The sequence below is a fragment of the Nuphar pumila genome, chromosome 5 (assembly GCF_984573655.1).
Source record: "Nuphar pumila chromosome 5, dmNupPumi1.hap1.1, whole genome shotgun sequence".
NCBI classification, from domain to species: domain Eukaryota; kingdom Viridiplantae; phylum Streptophyta; class Magnoliopsida; order Nymphaeales; family Nymphaeaceae; genus Nuphar; species Nuphar pumila.
The window spans coordinates 24292037-24314385 of NC_143253.1; the positions used below are offsets into that span (position 1 = coordinate 24292037).

Below are 22349 nucleotides of genomic sequence, written 5' to 3' on the forward strand. Positions count from 1 at the left end.
ATTGCTTTTTTTCCTAGTGGTTGAGGAATAATGCTCCAGGTTTGGGCTTTATTAAGAGTCTCTAACTCAATTTTCATAGCTTCAATCCAATGTGGATGATCTTTAGCTTCCTTAAATGACGAAGGTTCATGGTATGAATGTATTAACATAAGGCAAGACCTATAATTCGGAGAAAAGGATTCATAAGACACAAATTTTTGTGGTGGCCTACTAGTACGAGAAGATCTCCTAGGTGGATTGTTGTCAATAGATTCTTCTAAGGAGAAGTCTTGAGAGTATCTGTCAATAGCAGGTTGATGTTCATTTCCTAACCGCCGGGTATATACATTTATATCATTTAGAATTTCATTTTGGGAACCATTATCTTGTTGTGAGATATCATTATAGTGTAAGATGCCATCACAAGTAGTATCACAAACAATTGCCTCAGGGGATTCAAGTCTAGGAGCTAAGTCAAATAGAAAAGAATAATCAATGTCTTCCCTAGATGTGTGGATATCGAAACCATTTTGTTCTTCAATGAAGTTCACATTTCTTGACACATACAATTTATTATTTCGAATATCATAGCATCTATAGCCTTTTTGATTCTCACCATAGCCAATGAATACACATTCAAGAGCTTTAGGAGACAATTTATCTTGTCCTTGACTAAGTACAAAGCATTTGCATCCAAAGATTCTTAGTCTATTAAAATCTGGAGTAATTTGAAATAGTTTTTCAAAAGGTGAAATATTTTTTAAAGAGGAGGAAGGCATACGATTTATAAGATATGTTGCGGTAAGAAGGGCTTCGGCCCAAAAGGTTTTGGGAACTTTTTTAGACACAAGAAGAGTCCTTGTGGTTTCAATTAAATGTCTATGTTTCCTTTCCGCAAGACCATTTTGTTGCGGAGTTTTAGGACAAGAACGTTGGTGCACAATTCCATTTATTTTAAAGTAATTTTGAAAATTTTTAGACATGTACTCTCCTCCTGAGTCCGATCTAAATATGGCTATATTGTTTTGAAATTGGTTTTGAATAAGAACATGAAATTCTTTAAAATTAGTGAAGACATCGGATTTATTTTTAATAATGTAAACCCAAGTATATCTAGTAAAATCATCAATAAAAGAGACATAGTAAGAATAACCTCCTTTGGACATAACGGGTGCCGGCCCCCATACATCGGAATGCACAAGTTCAAAAGGTCTTTTTGACACAAAATTACTATGTGAATATGGAAGAGAGTGAATCTTTCCAAGAATGCAATCATTACATGTAAATGTATTTGTATTACAAAATTTTTCCAAAAATGGAAAGAGATTTAACTTGGAAATACTAGGATGTCCAAGCCTCTTATGCCAAGTCTCAATATCTTTAGTTTGGACATGATTACAAAATGATTTGGATGGCAAAGACAAAAAATCCATATAGTAAAGATCCCCTCTTCTATGGCCTTGCCCAATCCGCTTCCCGGACCGGAGATCCTGCACATAGCAATGAGTAGGTGAAAAGGAGACATTACACTCAAAATCGGTAATTTGAGACACTGAAAAAAGATTTAGGTTAAGTTTTGGAATAATACGGATTTTGGGAACAAAAAATTCTTTATTTTGGTCATAGATTTTCTCAAGATTTCCAATGCCTTCAACACCCAAGGATGTTCCATCGGCAGTGGAGACGTATGATTTAAATTTATTGAGACTTGGTTTTGACAAAAGTGATGCATTTGGGGTCATATAAAATGAGGCACCCGAGTCAAGAATCCAAGAGGTCATACCTGGAAAAGAGGAGATGGCGGCACCGGACGTGGAGGGTGAAGACGATGATGAAGAGTTCATCTTTATGAATTGTTGGAGAGTTTCAGTTAGATGAGCGATGGACTCCTTTATGTCTCCATCCTTCTTTGAATCTTCATTGGCGTTTGGAGGAGTTTCACCAACGGAAGCCACCTTCTTCTTGAACTTGGGGCAATCCGGACGAATATGGCCCGGTTCATTACAATTATGACAAACGATTTTCCTTCCTCCACCACCATTATTCTTCCAAAAATGTGGTGGTTTATATGTTCTTACATTGTTGCCGGGTCTAGACACGGCATGAACTTCATCAACATCTCGTTTTAAAGCCAAACGAGTTTCTTCTTGACATAAATCGGCTAAAATATCACTTAGAGGAGTAGAGGCCCTATGAAGAAGGGATCCTCTAAGTTGCTCAAATTCGGGGCGAAGCCCATGAATAAATTGAAAGAACCTTTCTTTTTCCATTTGCTCTTGCCTCATGGCAATAGCACTACCTTCCCATTGAGGTTCGAGAAGGACAAGTTCATCCCATAGAGAGGATAGGGCACTATAGTAGTCCCTAAAACTCATATCACCTTGTTTGGTAGCCCTTACCTTCTCTTGAAGAAAAAAGTGTCTAGCAAGGTCCCTTTGAGTGTACATGCCTTTCATAAAAGACCAAGCTTCATTAGCCTTCTTGAATTTGGCAAGATTTGCACAAATCTTCAATTCGACATTGTTCATGAACCATGCTAAGATTTTAGCATGCTCACTTTCCCAATCTTCTATTTTAGAAGAATAGTCAAGGATAGCCTTCTCCTTTTCTTCTTCATTTAATGCTTTTTCCTCACCACCTTCAAATTTAGTCAACTTCAATTGTGGTTCCGGAACGGTTCCACATACATAACCCCAAAGTTTCTTACCTTTGAGATTGTTCTCCATTGCGGCTGCCCACATGCGATAATTGGTCCCATCCAATTTGAATGAGAGATCGATTTTTGCATCCTTGTTTGCCATTTGTAGAAGAAGACTATGAAGGCAAGAAAGAGAAGGATATTGCTTGTCAAAAGAGAATCCGATGAAGCTTTTTCAACCAAGGCTCTGATACCATGTAATGAAGTGCCAATCGAGAGAGGCAAGAACTCCAAGAGCAAGCACGGAAGCACGCACATACACAAGAGGCCACTAGAGGGCACACAATAAACCACAAAAGATGGTCAAGCACACAAAGAAGAAAAAAATATATTTCATTCACTAAATGCTTCACAAGAAGCTTAAGAGATACATGGGGCCATGCCCCTTATTTATACACAGCAAGGGACCCAAGGAGGGGCTCCCATAGGGACGTTGGAGCCCCTCCAACAGTCATATTTATGACCGTTGGAGGGGGGTCCAACGTCTCTATGTGGGACCCCCTTTAACAATAAAAAGAAATAAATAAAAAAACAGAAAAAGAAAAAAGAATAAGGAAAAAGAAAAGGAAGCATATCTAGGATATGCGTGTACATGTGAAATGACATAAATACCCCTATCGGGTATTACAATATAAATATATATATTTATATATATAGATAGACATATAGACATATATATGTCAATATATATGTGTATATGTCATAATCTAAATATATAAATATATATATATATACAACATATTTTAACAAAGGCGAGATAGATCCTCACAATGATTATGACGCCTCAGGAAAGGAACCAACAACTGGCAAGGTGGCAACTTTTGGGAAGAGGCGACAAGATTGACGACAATAGAGGAATTGGATGAAGGAAGCAGGGGCGCCGGACGGTCAGAGAACGACAAGAAAATCACTAGAGAAAAATTTGGCGACCCACTTTTAGATAAGGGAGATCTTTCTGCAGAGACGATTTGCAGTGAAATGGGGATCCAAAGGGAGCTAAAAAAAATCACATCTTGTTGGCATCCATGCACGTGCCACCAGAGGACAATCTTACATTCAGACGGGCACCATGAGACTATGAGTCGTGAGACGTCGAAGTATTAGCAGGCAAAGATACATGGGAAAACCTCGATGGTCTAGAAGGACGACAAGGCCTGTCAGACAGAGGTGATTGTTGTGAGGGAACAACAAAGAGATTTGGAATATTTAGAAGAATGCTCCTCCCACATCTAAAGCAGATTTTCCTACATTGGAAGTTTAGAATACCACAATGTTCGCATACATAATTGCCCATGTGCTGAAAGTGAAGAAACGCAGTTGAGGAGAGACATGATCCTCCTCTCTTTTATAAATTGACAATCAAGAAGAACCCGTTCAGGGATGCTTCTCAGAAAAGCATTCATATCTCTTCCTTCAAGGTTTTTAGTGTTAAAGCAATAATGAAATGAAGATCTTACACGAAAGCACAAATGCTTGCAACAAGTGTCTATTAAAGACACCTTAATCATAACTGACAAAAGGGCACAAATGAGAGAACTCAAAAAGAAAAACAACAACTTATTTCATTCACATAAAATGCTTAAGAAACATTATTACAATGAGAGGGGAGTTACCCCTATTTATATACATAAGAGAGAGGGAGAGAAGAGCCTTTAGAAGGCTCCAAAAGAGTCGTTGCGACTATTCAAACTAGTCAAAAAGTTGACTAGTTTGAGTCTAGTTCAAAATGAACTAGATAGCCTAAAAAGACAAAAATAAATAAATAAATAAATAAAAGAAAAATAAAATATAAATAATATATAAATATATTATATATAATTATAAATATATGTATATACACTTTTTAATACTCTCCCTCAACTTACAGTACAATGAGCGAAAGTTTGTTTAAGAGAAAATGAAATCTAGGAGCAGCGAGATGTTTGGTGAAAAAATCCGCTAATTGGTATTCTGATGTAACATAAGGCAGATCAATGGTTTCATATAGATACTCCTCTCTGACATAGTGACAATCCATTTGGATATGTTTGGTGCGTTCATGAAATGTTTGGTTGCTGGCAACGTAGATCGCACTCTTGTTGTCACAGCACATGCATGAGGCTTTTGTCACTTCAACTCCCATGTCAGCTAACAGTCTTCTCAGCTAGACTACCTCCATCATTGCAGTGGCTATGGGTTCAGTATTCAGCTTCGGTTGACGAAAGAGAGACCTTTTGCTGCTTCTTACACCGCCATGAAATCAATGATTCACCTAAGAAAACACAAAAACCAGTGGTTGAGTGCCTGTTATTAGGATCACCTCCCCAGTCAGTATCAGTATAAGAAATTAATTCTAATGAAGATGAAGCAGACAAGAAGATGCCTCGTGAAAGGGAAGACTTAATGTATCTAATAATATGCAAAATTGTTCCCATATAAACAGAAGTGGGAGCGTACTGAAATTGACTAGTTGTGTATACAACATGTACTATATCAGGTCTAGTAATAGAGAGAGAGGAAAGTGCTCCAATAACTTGTCTGTAAGGAGTGGGATCTTTAAGAGGTTCTCCATCATCAATTATCATTTTGGTATTGACAACTTCTTAAGTATCCACTTTCTTATCATCTATGATTCCGAACCTGAAAAACAATATTAAAAGCAAACTTAGATTGAGATAATAAATAACCTCGAGGGGAATAAGCAACTTCAATTCCTAAAAATTATCTCAATAAACCTAAATCAGTCATCTCAAAATTATTTTTAAGATCAACTCTCAATTTGTATCCTTCGGTGATGATCATGTCATCCACATAAAGAAGAAGAAGAATTACCCCTTATCAGAAATCTTAACAAACAAAACAATGTCAGTCAGGGTAATTCTGAATCCAATATCGAGCATAACATAACTAAACATGTCATACCAGGCTTTTGGTGCTTGTTTAAGACCATAAAGAGTTTTTTCTAAACGAAGTATCTTACCCTTAAGAATACTTATACCAGATGGTGCCTCCATATATGTTAAATTATGTATATATAAATATATATACATATACTTATATATATATATATATATATATATATACATACGTATATATAAGTATACATATGTATATATGTTTATATACATAATTTATTTCTTTTTCTTTTTCTGTACAACCAAAAACCCGATAGGGGTGTTTTGGTAAATCAACATGTACTTTTTCCTTTTTGCATTTTTTCTTTTTTCTTTCTTTTCCCCCTTTTTCTTTTCTTTTTTATTTCTTAGTTTTACTTTTGAAGGACCATAAGGGGCCCCACCTATCTAGTCGTTGGGGCTCCCAATGACTAGAAGGGAGCCCCCTTTATGGTCCCCCTTTAGCTCTCCTCCTCTATAAATAGAGGAGGCTCACACTTGTAAAGGCATTGGGTTTTCACCCTCCACTTTCTTTCTTCAATAATATTCAACTTATGACTTTAAGTCATTTTCTACTTTTGTGAGTTTTGTGTATACACTTTTAGTGTTTGTGTTCTTGACTCTTGTGGTCACTCTTAAAGAGTGTTCTTGCTCTATTGGTGCTTCCGCCCCTCTTCATTACATGGTATTAGAGCTCGGTTGGTGATTGGGCTTCTCTTTGTTATCTCGGGACATGTGCCTCTCAAGCTTTTGAAGAAAGAAAGAATATTTGGTGCCGATGGAACGTGATTCTAAAGTTGAGCTTTCTTTTAAGCTCAATGGGTCCAATTATCTTATGTGGGCCTCCGCTATGGAAAATCATCTAAGAGGTAAGAAACTTTGGGGTTTTGTTATAGGAACTACTCCCGAACCCTCTCTTGTTCTCACTAAAATCGAAAATGAAGTTGAAAAAGCTTTAGATGGCGATGAGCGCATCAAAGCTATCAATGACCATCAATCCAAAGTTGAGGATTGGGAAAGTAACCATGCCAAAATTTTGGCATGGTTTATGAACAATGTGGACCTCAAAAATTGTGCTAATATTGCCAAATTTAGAAGGGCCAATGAGGCATGGTTCTTCCTTAAGGGTATGTATACCCAAAAGGATTTTGCTCAACAATTTTTTTGTCAAGAAAAAATCCGTTCCACCAAACATATGGATATGAGTGTCCGGGACTACTTTAGTTGTTTAACCCCTCTTTGGGATGAACTTGTTCTTCTTGAGCCTAAATGGGTGGCTCCGGAAGATATTGAGTTAAGAAGGGAACAAATCGAAAAAGAGCACTTTTTCTAATTTCTTCATAGTCTTCGACCGAAATTTGAACAAGTTAGGGCATCCCTTCTCCATAGAAGTAAAGCCTTACCCATTGAAGACGCCCTTGCCGAAATATGCCAAGAAGAAACTCGACTTGGCCTAAGCATTAAGAGTGATGAAGTTTTGGCCGTTACTAGGCCAGGATCAAATGTAAAAGCATATAGACCTCCTCACTTTAACAAAAATAATGGGCCTAGAAAGGGAGTGATATGTCACTATTGTAACAAAAATAATGGGTCAATCATATGAAATTTTTTAAAGAATAAGAAGACATCGGATTTGAAATTAAGAAAGCATATCCATACATATCTAGTAAAATCATCAATAAAGGTCACATAATATGAGTATCCACCTTTTGATATGACAGGAGAAGGACCCCAAACATCCGAATGCATTAATTCAAAAGGTTTCTTAGAAACGAAAGTTCTATTTGAAAAATGAGTAGATTTCATTTTTCCAAAGATACAATCCTTACAAGCAAAATTTTTCTCATTACAAATTGTTTTCCAAAAGGAAAAAGGTACATCTTAGAGAAACTTGGATGTCAAAGTCTTTTATGCCAAATTTCAATATTTCTATCTTAGACATAATTACAAAAAGAGTTGGTAGGAAGGTTTAAACAATTCATATAGTACAGATCTCCCTTCCTATGGCCTTATCCAATCAGCTTCCCAGACTGGAGATCCTGAACAGAGCAACCCTTAGATGAGAAGAAAATTTCACATCCATGATTGAAAATTTAAGAAACGGAAAGAAGATTTAAAATTAATTGTGCCACAACTTTTATATTTGGCACAAAAAAGTTTTCAGAAGAGTTTAAAGTTATAATACTTTTAATTTGTAAAGATGTTCCATCGACAGTTGAAACATAACAAGTTTTTGAATTAATGTATAAGTCGGATAAACCATTATCAAGAGGTGTCATATGAAAAGAGGCTCCCGAGTCAAGGATCCAAGAAGACATACCTAGAGGTGAAGAAGAGGCAATTGCGACACCTGTTATAGATGGGGATTTGAGTAGAATTTGAAGTGCCTACGATAATTGAGCAAGCGAAAAGAAATCCTTTCCTTTGGTTGATTCTTCCTTCCTCGGTGTAACTTCTTCGACGGGAGCAACCTTGTTTGTTAGGGTTTTATATAACTTGGACAATTAAGTCGGATATGTCTCAGTTCATGGCAATGATGGCAAATGACTTTCCTATAGCCTCCATTATAGTCATTTTGCCTCCTAAAGTGTGGGGGTTTATAAGTTTTAACATGATTGCCGGGCTTGGATACGGCTAATACTCAATCTCCTCCTTTTATCATGCCACGAGTTTCCTATTGGCATATTTCGGCAACGACATCCTCTAAGAGAAGAAGTTTAGATCTATGAAGGACGAAAGATCTAATTTGTTCATATTCGGGCCTAAACTCATGTAAAAATTGGGAAAAGTATTTTTTTTTCATTTGTTCTCTTCTAAGTTCAACATCTTTACCTGCAACCCACTTGGGTTCAAGAAGATATAATTCATCCCACAAGTGACTAAGGGTGCTAAAATAATTACGGACACTCATGTCCCCTTGCTTAATGGTATGGATTTTTTCTTGAAGAAAAAATTGTCTTGCAAGGTCTTTTTAGTATACATACCTTTCATAAAAAAACTATGCCTCATTTGCCTTGCAGAATTTGGCTATGTTGGCATATATCTTGAGTTTCACATTGTTCATAAATCATGCAAGGATTTTTGCATGTTTACTTTCCCAGTCCTCTATCTTGGATTGGTAATTTTCAATGGCTTTGGTGCGAGCATTTCCTTCAAGAGCCTTTTTTTGTCCTCCTTCCATTTTGGTAAGCTAGAGTTGTGGTTCCGGAATTGAGCCCATCCCATATCCCCAAAGCTTTTTTTCCTTGAGGTTGTTCTCCATGGCAGATGCCCACATCATATAGTTGGTGCCATTTAACTTGAAGGATAGATCAATCTTATGCTCATTCTCCATAGTGACTTAAATAGAATACGAAAAATAAATATAAAAGAGATTCCTGAATCACAATCTATTAATAGATAACTTTAACAAAAATCAAGAGCACAACCTTGCTATGATACCATGTAATGAAGTATGCAGAAATATAACCCAAGAATACAAAAGCATTAACAACGTTCAATAATAGACAAGCATGATGGCACAAGAGGAATATAAATAAGAAGTCCACAATGAGATAATACAAAAGCCTTAAAAAGGCAACATAAACAAGTAAAGAATAAGATCTTTATTGAAGAGAGCTTGAGAACACTACAAAAATACAAAGGGGGAGAACCCTATTTATACACATCAAAGGAGAGAGTGAGAGACCATTGGGAGCTCCCACATGGAGTAGTTGGGAGCCCCCAGCGGTCATATTTATGGCCGTTGGGCCCCAACGACTCTATGGTGGGCCCCCAATGTATTTCAAAAAGAGAATAAAAAACAAAAAATACATTTAATTAAAAAAGAAAATCTAACCTAGTAAAATAGTTGTTTCCAAAAACAACTGTGTGAAATGACAAAAATACCCCTATTGGGTATGTATATATATATATATATATATATATATATATATATATATATATATATATATATATATATATATATATTTTAACACCTACATCGTCCATCAATAGTGGAATCCCTTCTTCTCACTAACGTTTCATTTTAGAGCTAATGAATTCTTCCTCTGGTTCTTCTATCTTCTGTCTTCTTCTTCTTTATGGTGTGATAAGCTTTTCTGTGGAGTAAAAACAATAACTTGAAATGTGGTGGACTCTTTGCAGTATCCAAGCCTCTACTGTAGCAAATTACGTCAATCATGTTAGCCAAAGATAAATTAAGAAGTTTTGCAGTTGATAAATTAGAAGGGGTACTGAACATTATGAAGAGCTGTATAACTAGAAACCTTGGAGAATTCTCTTTATCTAAAATGATATCATTGAAAAACACTATTCTCAACCTGTGATATCCATGCACAAAAATGCATTATTCCCTTGTCACCAACAAGATGAGGAAGTCTGGTTTGCACGAAAGGGGGCTTACTGCATCTTTGTACAACAAATATTTTTATAGTTTCCAAATTGAGTTGCAAAAGATCAAGTAGACTGTTCCATTAAGCAGTATAAGCTTGACTTTGCCTTATTTGGCAGAATGGTAGGTTACCTTTCAATATTACATGATAAGATGCAATGCAATCTTGGTACAACCTATAGGCATCCAAGGTGACACAAAGAAAAAGATCTTAAATGTTAAGTACTGATAAACCGACTCCAATTTATGGCTGTTTCTGCTCTATCATAAGCATCAAATATTTTAAAAACCAGATAACATCCATCCTTGTGGCAACCTGTTCTATTGTTATTACAACATTATCTGGGACACATACTAAAAGATAATAATAACATAAATGGTACTTAAAATTATTTGAACAATTTAACTTTGTAAAAAGAAGAGAAATTAAATAGCAGCAAAAAGTAATTAAATGGTCACATGCATTATCCATGGAAACACTCACTGTTTTATTATTGGCCTTAGAAAAGGAAAAACCTTTTCAATCCCCTCAATGCTAGCAAGGGATTGCACAAATGCAATTGGTATCATAAAGAAAAATGTGAGGAAGAAGACTGCAACAGAAATAATCAGTCTCCGAAGAGCCAGTTCAACAAATGGTATTGCAAGATTATCCCAGTAAATATCACGAGGCTCTGGAGCCCACTCTGTCAACCATAAAGTTGGGTTGGTTGATTGTTGAGTTTGTGCACAAACTGCTGCTCCCCATCGAGACTTAAATGAAACAAATGCCACAGGCATGATGGCCTTAGGATCAGCTATGACCCTTTCTCTTTCTTCAACTTCCTGAAAATTTTATCAGAAGTACAAACAGGATCTAAAATGAGAAAAACCACTACACAAATCAATAGAGAGGCTGCAAGCTACAAAAACAAGAAGTTGTTTAGCTAATTGCCCATAGAGAATTCAACAGAAGGTAGCCTTAGTTTTTTTCCCTTCTCTTTGGTCATGAGAAAATAGCTTTCCACATTCAAAACAAAGTAAAATATGATTCTAAAAGAACCACAAGAAAATGGCCGTGGTTAATGATTCCAACATACATTTGCCATTTCAAAACATCATACAGTATTTCTCATATTAAGTTGGTCATAATAGAGCATGAAAAAGGAAGAATGCCTGCACATACAATTTCTATACCACAATAACTGGATTTCACTATGCATGTGAAAAATAGTAACACCGAAATAACTAAACAGGAAGAGGCAGCATATAATGTTAGATGAATCTCAGGACCCATTGGTATTTGATTTTAAAGAAAGGAAATTACTTGAAGCAAAATTAAAAACAAATTATCTGAAAAAGAGCTTCAAAACCAAAGTCCATCCAAAGATACCGAGAGAATTTGTAAAGTGGCTTTGGAAACAAGAAGCACATTTAAGTTAATGTGATACATCAATCAATAGCACAGTTACCAAAAGCTGACCAATCAGAAAATATCATCCTTCAAAATCATTTGCTGGATGTAATTTTGCAAAACTTCCAGTTCAGCATTTTCTTATCTTCGCTTGGGGTTGTGTATTTGTCTGTATCCCCCAACAAAAATTCCTTTTAAGATTTTGAACTTCATACTTCTGCTTAATATCATGCAACAGTTTGACACAAGGAAATAGTATCTTGGATTAGTTGGCATCACATATTGAGAAAATTACCCATGAAGAACGGTATTGTACTCTCTCTCTCCTAAATATAGAGCATGTCTTATGTCAATTCATTCCTTTTATGAATCTTCAACCTACAAGGATGCTAAAGACTATCCAAAATGGGTAGATGTAATAAACCTAGAATTAGGAGCACTAAAAAAAGCTAAAACATGAAAAATTTGATTATTACCCAAAGGGAAAAAGACTATAGGATGTACATGGGTCTATAAGGTTAAAGACAAAAGGGGATGGATCTTTAGAAAGATTTAAGTCTAGACTAGTAGCGAAATGATATGCTCAAGAATGAAAATTATTATGAGCAAACCTTTGCACCCGTAGCACGTATGACTAGCATAAGAACCCATGTTTCCTTAGCATCCATTAGAAAGTGGTTTATTTACCAATTTGATATCAAAAATACTTTTTTAAATGGAGACCTAAATGAGGAAGTGTACATGGACACTCCTCCCGGTCTTGAGATCTAGAGTGAGAAAGTTCTTTGTTTGAAAAAAACTTTGTATGGGCTTAAACAAGCTCCAAAAGCTCGGTATGATAGATTTAGTAATGTCATGTTAAATCTAGATTTTAGATCTTGCTATACTGACACTGCCCTTTTTGTCAAAGATATAGTTGTTGACATTGTTGTTCTTCTATTATATATAGATGATATGATTATTACAGGAAGTGACAAAAAAATAGTTGAAATCAAAATAATTCTTAAAAAACATTTTTTATATGTTGATCTTGGTTTTTTAAGATACTTTTTAGGTATTGAAGTGGCTTACTCACCTAGAGGATATATATTATCCCAAATGAAGTCGGTTGTATATATTGTTGTCAAATCAGAAATCTATAATGATAAGAAAGTTGATACGCCTGAGGTCATCAATGCAAAACTAAGACTACAAGATGGAACACTCCTTGAAGAACCAACTTCATACCGACAACTAATTGAATCCCTGACTTACTTGTCAATTACAAGACTAGATATTGCTCATGTTGTGCATTCTGCCAGTCAGTTTCAACATGCACCAACTACCATGCATATGGGTTCCGTTTAAAGATCATTAGATATATAAAAAATACTTTGACTAAAGAGTTTTTCTTATCCTCATCCTCATCTTTAAATTTAATTGTGTATGTTGATGTTGATTGGAGAGGTAATCCCAATGATAGAGTCTCAACCAGAGTTACCAGTCGAGGAAGCGGGAGCGGGAAGCAATACGGGAAGCGCGAGCGGGAAGCGAGGCACTTTCAAAATTTTAGGAAGCGGGAAACGTGGGACTACTTATACCATGTAATAAACCCAAATATTAAAACAGAATTTTTTTTTAACTTCAAAGTACCACTGCGTGAGGACTCAGATCCCTACCAGTCATACAACTATACCATTAGATTTTGTGCAGCTTCCATATGAAATAAGAAAGATGACCAAATAAACTCAGTTAAAACACAAAATGTGAAATGCTTCTCAACCAATATATTGTTCTTTTCTTTCATGGGACTCACATAAGAATATAAATCACCATCGTATTGATAACACAAAAGATAAAGACCACCATGTTAATGCAACAGGAAAATGAAACAAATAGTCTCTAACAATCCCCTATTCCCTAAATGTACCTTCTAGAGAGAATGAAGGGATCAAACCTGCAACACAAACCTCTACTCACGAGTTGAACCTCACACAGGTCAGACACCAGCCCTATATCACTTGAAAACTCTTCATCAACGCGAAATACGGGCCCACCATTTGGGGGAAACAATTTGGATGGGTCGAAACAAGTCTAAAGTCTAAACTCATTGACTGACCTTATTTCCCCACCTTAACGCCCTCTGAGTAGCCACACAAATCTCAGATTTCCAGAAAGTGCACCAAAATAAAATTAAGTTAGACAATGATGTCCCAAACCCTAGGTAGAGAATCGGATCTCCAAGGACCAAAACTTTTAGAAAATAAAACTGATAAGCTTTCCGTTTTCAGAAGATCAAGGTTACGGTTACAAGGCAACGGTAAGCTATAAGCAACCCAATAAATAATGATAAACATAGATAGAATAAATTGTTTCCAACATCATGCACATGAATAAGCAATTCTGCAGAACCGACAAAGAGTGTAAAACATATTCCCATTTCGTCATGCTATTCATAACCTAAATGTCATATTGTATGACTACAGAAGGATTGCTTGTTCCCTGAAAACGAAAGGGAGAACAGAGATGGAGGGAAGAGATGGAAAGAGAGAGGTCGTGGGAGATACAGAGAGAAGAGATGGAGGGAAGAGATGGAAAGAGAGAGGTCGTGGGAGATACAGAGAGAAGAGATGGAGGGAAGAGATGGAAAGAGAGAGGTCGTGGGAGATACAGAGAGAAGAGATGGAGAGAGGAGAGTACGTACCTGAATGGATTCATCGCCGTGGAGGTCGTCGGATGTCGGAGAAGGTCGCCGGATTCTGGGTTCAGTCGATCGGTTGCCAGAGAGAGGAGAGAAGAAGGGAGGAGACTCGGATTGAGCTGCGTGAAAAACCCTAAAGCCCTTTCGGGTTTTGTTTTCACAGGTTTTTCAAAATCTCCTTTTTTCCCTTTTTAAAAAACTCGTTCTTTTAATTTTTTTTGGAAAAAAAGTTTAAAAAAAAAGACAAATATGTAAATTCGCCCCTTCGTACCCCTTTAATGGGGGTGCGCGTACCCCTTTAATGAGGTGCGCGCAGCCCCTTTAATGGGGTACGCGCACCCCATTAAAGGGGTACGTGCTTCCCATTTGAAATGTGTGCTTCCCCACGTATTTCGGAAGCACGACGTTTCGCGCTTCCGAAGCGCGTATCGGGGAAGCGCGCTTTCCCTTCTATAGGGGCGCTTCCGATAACTCTGGTCTCAACCACTAGTTTTTGTGTGTTTTTAGGACTCTTATATCTTGAAGGCGTAAGAAGTAACAAAAGGTTTAGTTATCATCAACAGAATATCGAGTCATGACAACAATTATGAAAATTATCTTAGTAAGGAGTCATGTCAAAGATATGGATGTCACCATTTTTAGTCCTTCGAAGATGTGCTGTAACAATAAAAGTGCTATCTATATTGCGAGCAATCACACATTTTACAAATGAACCAAGCATATAGAAATGGATTGCCATTATGTCAGAGAAGAATACCTGAAAGAAACTGTTCAATTGTCATATGTGACCTCTGAGTGTCAGCTAGCAGACTTCTACACTAAAGCTTTACCTTCACCTCATTGTTATTCTCTTCTTGGCAAACTTTTGGTAATTACAATGTAAGCTTGAGGAGTGTTAATATATAGTTTTCTCATTGTAATAGGTTTTTGCCTTTATAGGGGCATTTTAGTCATTTTACATGTATATAATAAGTGTTGCTTATTAGGGGCAGACTTGCATTTTTGCTTTTTTTTTTTTTACATATTGTGTAAGGGCATATTGGTCTTAGACCAATATAGTCGTTGGGATCTCCCCAACGGCTCAACGACTTAATGGCTCTCATGTAGTCCATAAAAAGGGGTTTAAATCCCCTCTTGTTTCTAATGTTTTTTCTTAAGCATTTAACATTAATAAAGATCATATTTTTTTCTGTTCTTGTGATTTCCCTTAGTGGCTATTGTATGCACTTGTTGTGCTCTTTGTGTTTGCCATTGATTGGCTTCTTGTATTTCCCCTTTGTGGACTTGTGTTTTTGTTTGTGCTCTTTGAATGCCCTTAGAGGATTTTATTATTTCCGCTTGTTTAATTATGCTGCCACCCAACACACCTTCTCAAACTGCATAAGACATGTTCATTTATTCTCTCTCTGATTCTCTCTACCACTTTTCTCTTTATTTCCCTTTCTTTGCCTTTGATTATTCCCCTTTTTCTTCCTCTCCTTTTTCTGTGCTGCAATATGACAGATATGGTCCCAGATCCTGAGATGATCCAGGGATTCATCACGTCTAAATCTATAAGACTGACAGGCATCAGCATGCTTATTGCTTAGATCAGCAGCATAGCCTTCAGTGGCCCACCCTGATGAGATCCATCAGATCAACAGCAACATAGCCTTCAATGATCCACCTTGATCAGATCTAGCCAAAGTAAGTTCGCACCTCAAGAACTTTAGTAACTTGATGTGCAAAAGATAAACTAGGACGTCTCACAATTGTCTTTAATTTGCCACCAGAGCTCATCTCTTGTATAACATTAGATTACTTCAAGAAGTTCTCAATGAATTGACATTAACAGGAAAATAATTAATAAAAGCAAAAAAAAAGTACCTCTTTGGACAATTTATCAATCTCCTCGGTATAAAAGTCAATAGCGTCCACAGTATCCCCAAAAAGTCCTAAAAAGCCCTTCTGTTTTTGCAAGATAATGGGATTAGACAAGCTAAAAGTGAAGAGGCTAGATATGAAGTATTATGAATGAATTCAGAATATATGGCAAACAAACTGTACGCATTATGCGCTATAGAAAATAGAATACCTTCATTGTAGGCCTTTTTGCTGGATTTTGGGCAAATTTGCTTTCACTGTAATCAAGTGAATTCTGTAAACCCCTCTTATTGTCCACAATTTTAGCAAGTCTATTTGCATTGTATACAACCTAAGTCCAATCAGTCACTAAGGAATTATGAAAAAGAAATGAAAAAGAAAGCTCAATAATGCAAGAGATAGAAAAAGAAAATCTATGAAGATAGCAACAACCTTTTCCAGCTTATGTATTTTACTACTTTATACTATTGCTTGCAGGAGATGTAGAACAACAATCAAAAGTTTGCAAATAGCCTCAATCAACTCATACAAAAAATAAATCCAATAGCCAGGGAAAAGATTCATGACTTTCAGTACTCTAAAACTTCAGTTACAGATTTTTCTGTTAGCCGTAACAGAAAGTTAGATCCTCACAGTTTGTTGATAAGTGTAGAACAAAAAAGCTCAAAGAACAATGAGTATAGGAAAATTCTATAACCTTAGCATCAAATGAAAAGTTACTTCTCCAAGGACCAAACAATAAAAGATGTCATGTTACATGCTTCCAGAACTGAAAAACTTAGTTGCACTTAAGAGTAACCTAAACAGGTACACAAAAGAAATAGTAATAATGACACACAACAACAGCTAAAACAATGAGCAAGGGTCACATGCAAAATTTTCCTACATATCACAGACTAATATTGCTAATGAGATAAACATCAAACAGACCATGATAATCATAGAAGACCCTAAAAAAATTAGAGGTAAAGATGCTATTCATGCATTGGGTTCCAAGTTAGATTGTTACATTCTTGTTTTTCAATCTAGAGCTATGTGTCATCATATGTTGTTAGAATATTCAAGGTTGGATACCAGAAGGTCCATAAAATCTGATACATCTAATGTTCATCAAGTCTGTCTTATTCCAAACTGCCTCTAAATTTGTTTTCAGTGTCCCAAATAACTGTTCATAACTATGATGTTTTTCATCTCATTGAAGTGGAGTGCAAGATTACCAGTTAAGGAATTAATTGTGGTAGGGCATAGGGTTGAAGGCATCTCTCATATGCAATTTTGACATCTTCCTCTACAGCAAGCCGCAGCTTCAATCATTTCAAGTACCAAGACTCAAATTTTACTATAGCACAGGTGTCCAGTCACCTAGTCTCTTCTGAATTTTAGGCACTCTATTGTGGCAATTTTGTACTTGGATGATGTTCAGGATTTTTTATGTATTGATGATAAGATGGAAAAAATGAATCCTGAGTGATATAACTCATTCTCCAATTCTGATATTTAGAGGCTTTTCCCAATATTTGTCAAGGATACCTCATACTATGTGACTTTTATTGATGATTACACACATCATATTTGAACATGTCATTTTTCAAGAAAAACAAGCCACAACTATTCACAATTTATTTTGGATTTCATGCCTATGCAGAAAAAAGATTAAAACTAGCTTTTGTGTGGTATGTTGGGGTGGTGGAATGCATGGCATCCAATTATTTCGGTCTCTTTAGGTATTGTTCATCAACGATCATGTCCTCAAACACCTGAGCAGATATGCAGGTCAGGTAGGATACCCAAAATTATGAAAAAGAAAATGGTTGGGTTGGATATTAAACCCAGTGCCTATCTGATCTACCCAAATCTAAACACAAACATGATCAGGCATGAAAGTATTTATGAAACCAGTTTTTTTTCAACTCAAATCTCCTTAGTTCCTCCTAAATCCGATGACAAAACTGGGTTAATCAATTATCTAATCACATATTCAACCAATTCATTACTATAACCACAAAAAGTGCACCTCTAGCAGATCCTAAACCTTATAGGCAACTTATTTGCATCTTACATATCTCACAATCACTAGATCCATGTAATTTTTCTGTTAGCCGCCTCAACATGCTTCTACTGAAATTCATATGATTGTTTTACTTCATACTTGTCCATACATCAATCATATAATTTTTCGATCTTCACTTCTATCCTCCACTTCATCTCATGAGCTGTAAGGATGTTCAATTGCTGATTGGTGCGGAGATCTCACCAAGTAGAATTCTATTACTGGCCTTTGTGTTCTCTTGGAATACTGCCTCATTTTTTAGCATTGCAAAGAACAGTTATGTTTCTTTATCCTCCATAGAAGCATAGTAACTTCTTTACAAAGTCTCTTCCTTCACTTAGCTTAAGGGTAGTGATACATACATACATACATACATACATACATAGAGAGAGAGAGAGTGAGGAGTAGGTGCCTACCAAAGTTAAGAGCCAACTGCAAGTAAACAGGGGGTTTTGTGGTGTTTTTCTCAAATCTGCCCCCCCCCCCCGATGCAATCAAAATGGTCTATTTGCTAGAAAACGACACTTAGATCATGTTTTTTTATGAAAAAATGTGAATCTTTAAGTTTGAATATTTATGAAAATTGTAGACCATCGATTTTAAACTTTATAAAAAACCAACCCACATGATGCAATTAGACGATTCAAGAAGAATCCATTCCTATAAAATCAAGCATGTAGAACACATTTATATGGACATATTTGAGAAAAACATGAAAAAAAAAATCAAAAGCCTGGTAGACTGGCAGTAGGCACAGATCGGAGTAGGCAGTTCTCTCTCTCTCTCTCTCTCTCTCTCTCTCTCTCTCTCTCTATATATATATATATATATATATATATATATATATATATATACTATTCACAGCTTTTTGCTTGCCTATGAAAACATTAGGAGTATTGTGTTGATACAATGAATATAATGCTATGTTCCACTACTCTTTCTCTCTTGTATTAATATCCAACTTTCACATGATATCTTCCACCCTTGTCTCCCATATCTTTAGCAAAAACATCAGTCAACTGGTCTTCCAACTTCACATGAAGTCTACAAAATATAATGCTTCAGCTTTTGATAGAAACAGTGACAATCAACTTCCATTTGTTTTCCTCTTTTATGGTGAATACGATTCACCAAAAACAGGAAGTGACTTGGTTGTCACATAAAAGCTAGAAGAAAATATAGATTATATAGAAAAATCTTCAAGAATAGATTTGCATAGATCTTTCTTCATATGCACTGTGATTGCATTTTTGCCTCAATTCATGGCCTAACAACAAAATTTTGCTTTCCGCTCAGTGCATTCATCACACTTTGCACACTTAACAATACACATAATTAATGCTAAGGAATCTGAAAATTGCTGGAACCGAGCTCTTGCCTCAAAGCATTTAGTTCTTGCTCTAATTGATACTTTCTAGCCCAGTTTGATTGCTCATAAACTTGCTTCAAATACCCTCAAGCATCCTTGGCTGTTTCATACTTCATGATATTAACCACAATATACTCTAATATATTGAGCTCAAGAGCCATGATTTCACTTAGCATTATCCCTTTCCCACTCTACAATGCCAACATCATAATTGGTGTCACCCTTTTTGGGCATGGATTTGGTACCATCAAGGTAGGCAATATAGCCAAAGCCTTTAAATATAGTCCTCAAGAATTCAACCCAATAAGCAAAGATTGGTCCATCAAACTTTATGGGTAAGATCTAGATGGTCTCCTTCTCCATGCTCACCACAACCCCCAAACTACAATTCCAATGTGGATTGAGCACCCCTTTAAAAGATGACATCAGCAATGTGACTGCGACCACCAAATCTCCAGTCAATGAACAGACTTTCAATCCTCTTCAAAAGCCCTCTCAAATCTTCTTTACCTTTGCAAATATGGCTCTGATACCATATTACAGCACAATAGGAGAAGAACAAAACTGAGAAAGAGAAGCATAAGAGGAAGACTTTATTAATTTCTAAAGAATAAAGGAAGACAACACATATAAGGGTCAACCCCCTTGGATGCACTAAAAGACAAAATAATTGACTATGCATTAAAGGTTGAGTTACAAACATACCCCTCTGAAATAATCATATATATACATGAGTAGAAGGGGGTAGCACAGGACTCAGTAATATACAGATTACATTTCTTAACATATTACACTTCTCAACAATTACAACCTATTTCTCATTTGCTTTCCTGACTAAACTTGCACTTATATCTAATTTGTTTTCATTCATGAATTTAACTTCTTTCTCAAGTTTTCTCCAAGTCTACCACTTTCTCACTCTGGCTGGTAAGCTATGTTACCTAGACACCACTAGTGGTCCAACATGTCTGTGTCTAGCCATGTCTGACATTGATACTAACAAGAACACTTCTTTACATGGTCTGGACATGGACAATTTTTGAACTTTCAAGTGTCCATAAGTATTGGACACGTTGGACACAACATGTCAAGTGTTGGACACTCAGTTTGTGGTGTATTGACACTTCAAAAACAAAGAAGTTTTTGATATTTCATAAACTACTTTTTGTTTTGTCAAGCATTGACTATATGGTGAACAATAATGACCTCGAGCCCCAAATGGCCTTTTGAGTTTCATTTTCTAAAAGAGTAGTGATTTTCAATTTAAACTTCAAGAATTTTATAAAATTATTTTTTAAAGTATGATTTTTTTTTCATTTTCTTTGGTCTCTCTCTCTCTCTCTCTCTCTCTCTCTCTCTCTCTCTCTCAAACACACAAACATATTACTTCAAGTAATGACAAGGGGGTTGCACAATCTTCTAGTTGACAATTAATGACTTTCCTTATCTTTTCTCTTTATCTCACATCTTTCCTCTTTTCTCTTACCATGCATATTTTGTCTCCCTTTTCTCTTTTTGGCTATAAAGTGAGTGCTTGTAATATTTTTTATTACATCATATATATATATACATAGATGTGTGTGTGTATATATATATATATAGAGAGAGAGAGAGAGAGAGAAAAAGAGAGCAATGTCTGCATACTCAAATTTTCAAAGTTCGACATGCTTGACACCTCATACCTGTGTTTGATATTGACACTCGTATCAGTGTCCAAGTAAAATTGCAAGTGTAAGAATGTCTAACAACCAACATATCTTGTGGACATCTTGTATAGCTTATGCTACTTCAACTATAGGTAGTATATAGCAAACATAAGCTTAGAAAATAGTTGATGTAGAACAAACTTCAAGAATAATATATTCATCTCGATCCACATAGTTCAAATACTAGTTTCTAACCTAGTAGACACCCTGGAAAATTTTTAATAGAAGAATTTAAGAAGCCTTCCTCATTTTGCATGACATTATTATTGACATCAGACCTATCACAATATATTCAATGTGCTAAAATAAGTGGTTGAACAATAGTAGGAAGAGAATGAAATGCCAAAAATGAAACATGATAAATTTATCCCAGCCCTAAATTTAATCAACAAAGTAATTTTATTTAGAACAAATGGATATGTGGATATAATAAACACATAAACAATGTCTGCTTCTGCCGCAAACCTGATGGCTGAGATAGTGATCTGGATGATTCACACAAAAGAAATGCTCCACATGCTCACTGATCGATTCATCAGGGTCTGGAGGAACATTTCGAACCAAAACCTGCAAGGTGCCAACAAGCACCACAAAAGAAGCACATATATCATAAACCTATGATATGTTCAAGTATATATATAATTCTTGATGTAATAAGTAAAACCCATTAGGGGTACTTTAGTCATTTTTTCTTATGTAATTAGTTGTGTTCATTAGGGGCACTTTAGGTTTTTATTATTTTTGTAATTTATTCTTTTTATCAGGGGCATTATAGTCCTTATAATGCTCCTAAAATAGAGCTATTGGGAGTGCTCCCAACAACTAAATCTCTAGTTGTTGGGAAGTGCTCCCAGCAGCTAGAATTGTTGAGAGCACTTCCCAATGACTCTTCCTTGCTTCCTTTTGTATATAAATAAGGGTTGTAACCCATCTTATATGTCAAGTTTGTTCTCAAGCATTGTTTTAATAAGATCCTATATTTTTTTTGTTTGTGTTTGGCCCATAAGTGGCTTATGTGATTGTAATCTTGTGTTGACCCATAAGAGGTTCTAGTGTCATTTGCTATTGTGTTCTTGTATGCCCATAAGAGGCACTCTCTTATATTACTTTGCCCATTTCATTACATGGTATCAAAGCATTGACACTCTTGAGTTGTAACGTGTACGTGAAGATCAAGAGGATCGTGAATTTGATTACAATGAATTAGTCCGTTGGTTCATTGCCTTGGGAAGCGCACCATCAAACTTCTTCAATATATTTCTTGCAATCTTCTCTTCTTTTATCTCTATCTATTCTCTTTCCCTACTCTTTCTTTTCTTGGAACAATGGCCGAAAAAGTAGTTAC

General features: G+C 36.0%; 1 protein-coding gene across 1 annotated transcript in view; it reads right to left on the minus strand.

Annotated features, from left to right (window-relative positions):
- The window catches only part of LOC149837147 (hyperosmolality-gated Ca2+ permeable channel 1.7-like), a 63094-nt gene that overhangs the window by 25301 nt on the left and 15444 nt on the right, over nt 1-22349 (minus strand). Inside the window, exons 5-8 of the mRNA XM_090007977.1 lie at nt 21470-21571; nt 16091-16210; nt 15883-15963; nt 10428-10768 (exon numbers count right to left, since the gene is read on the minus strand). Of these exons, the coding sequence (XP_089864103.1) occupies nt 10428-10768; nt 15883-15963; nt 16091-16210; nt 21470-21571 (644 nt within the window). The remainder of the gene's footprint in view (nt 1-10427; nt 10769-15882; nt 15964-16090; nt 16211-21469; nt 21572-22349) is intronic.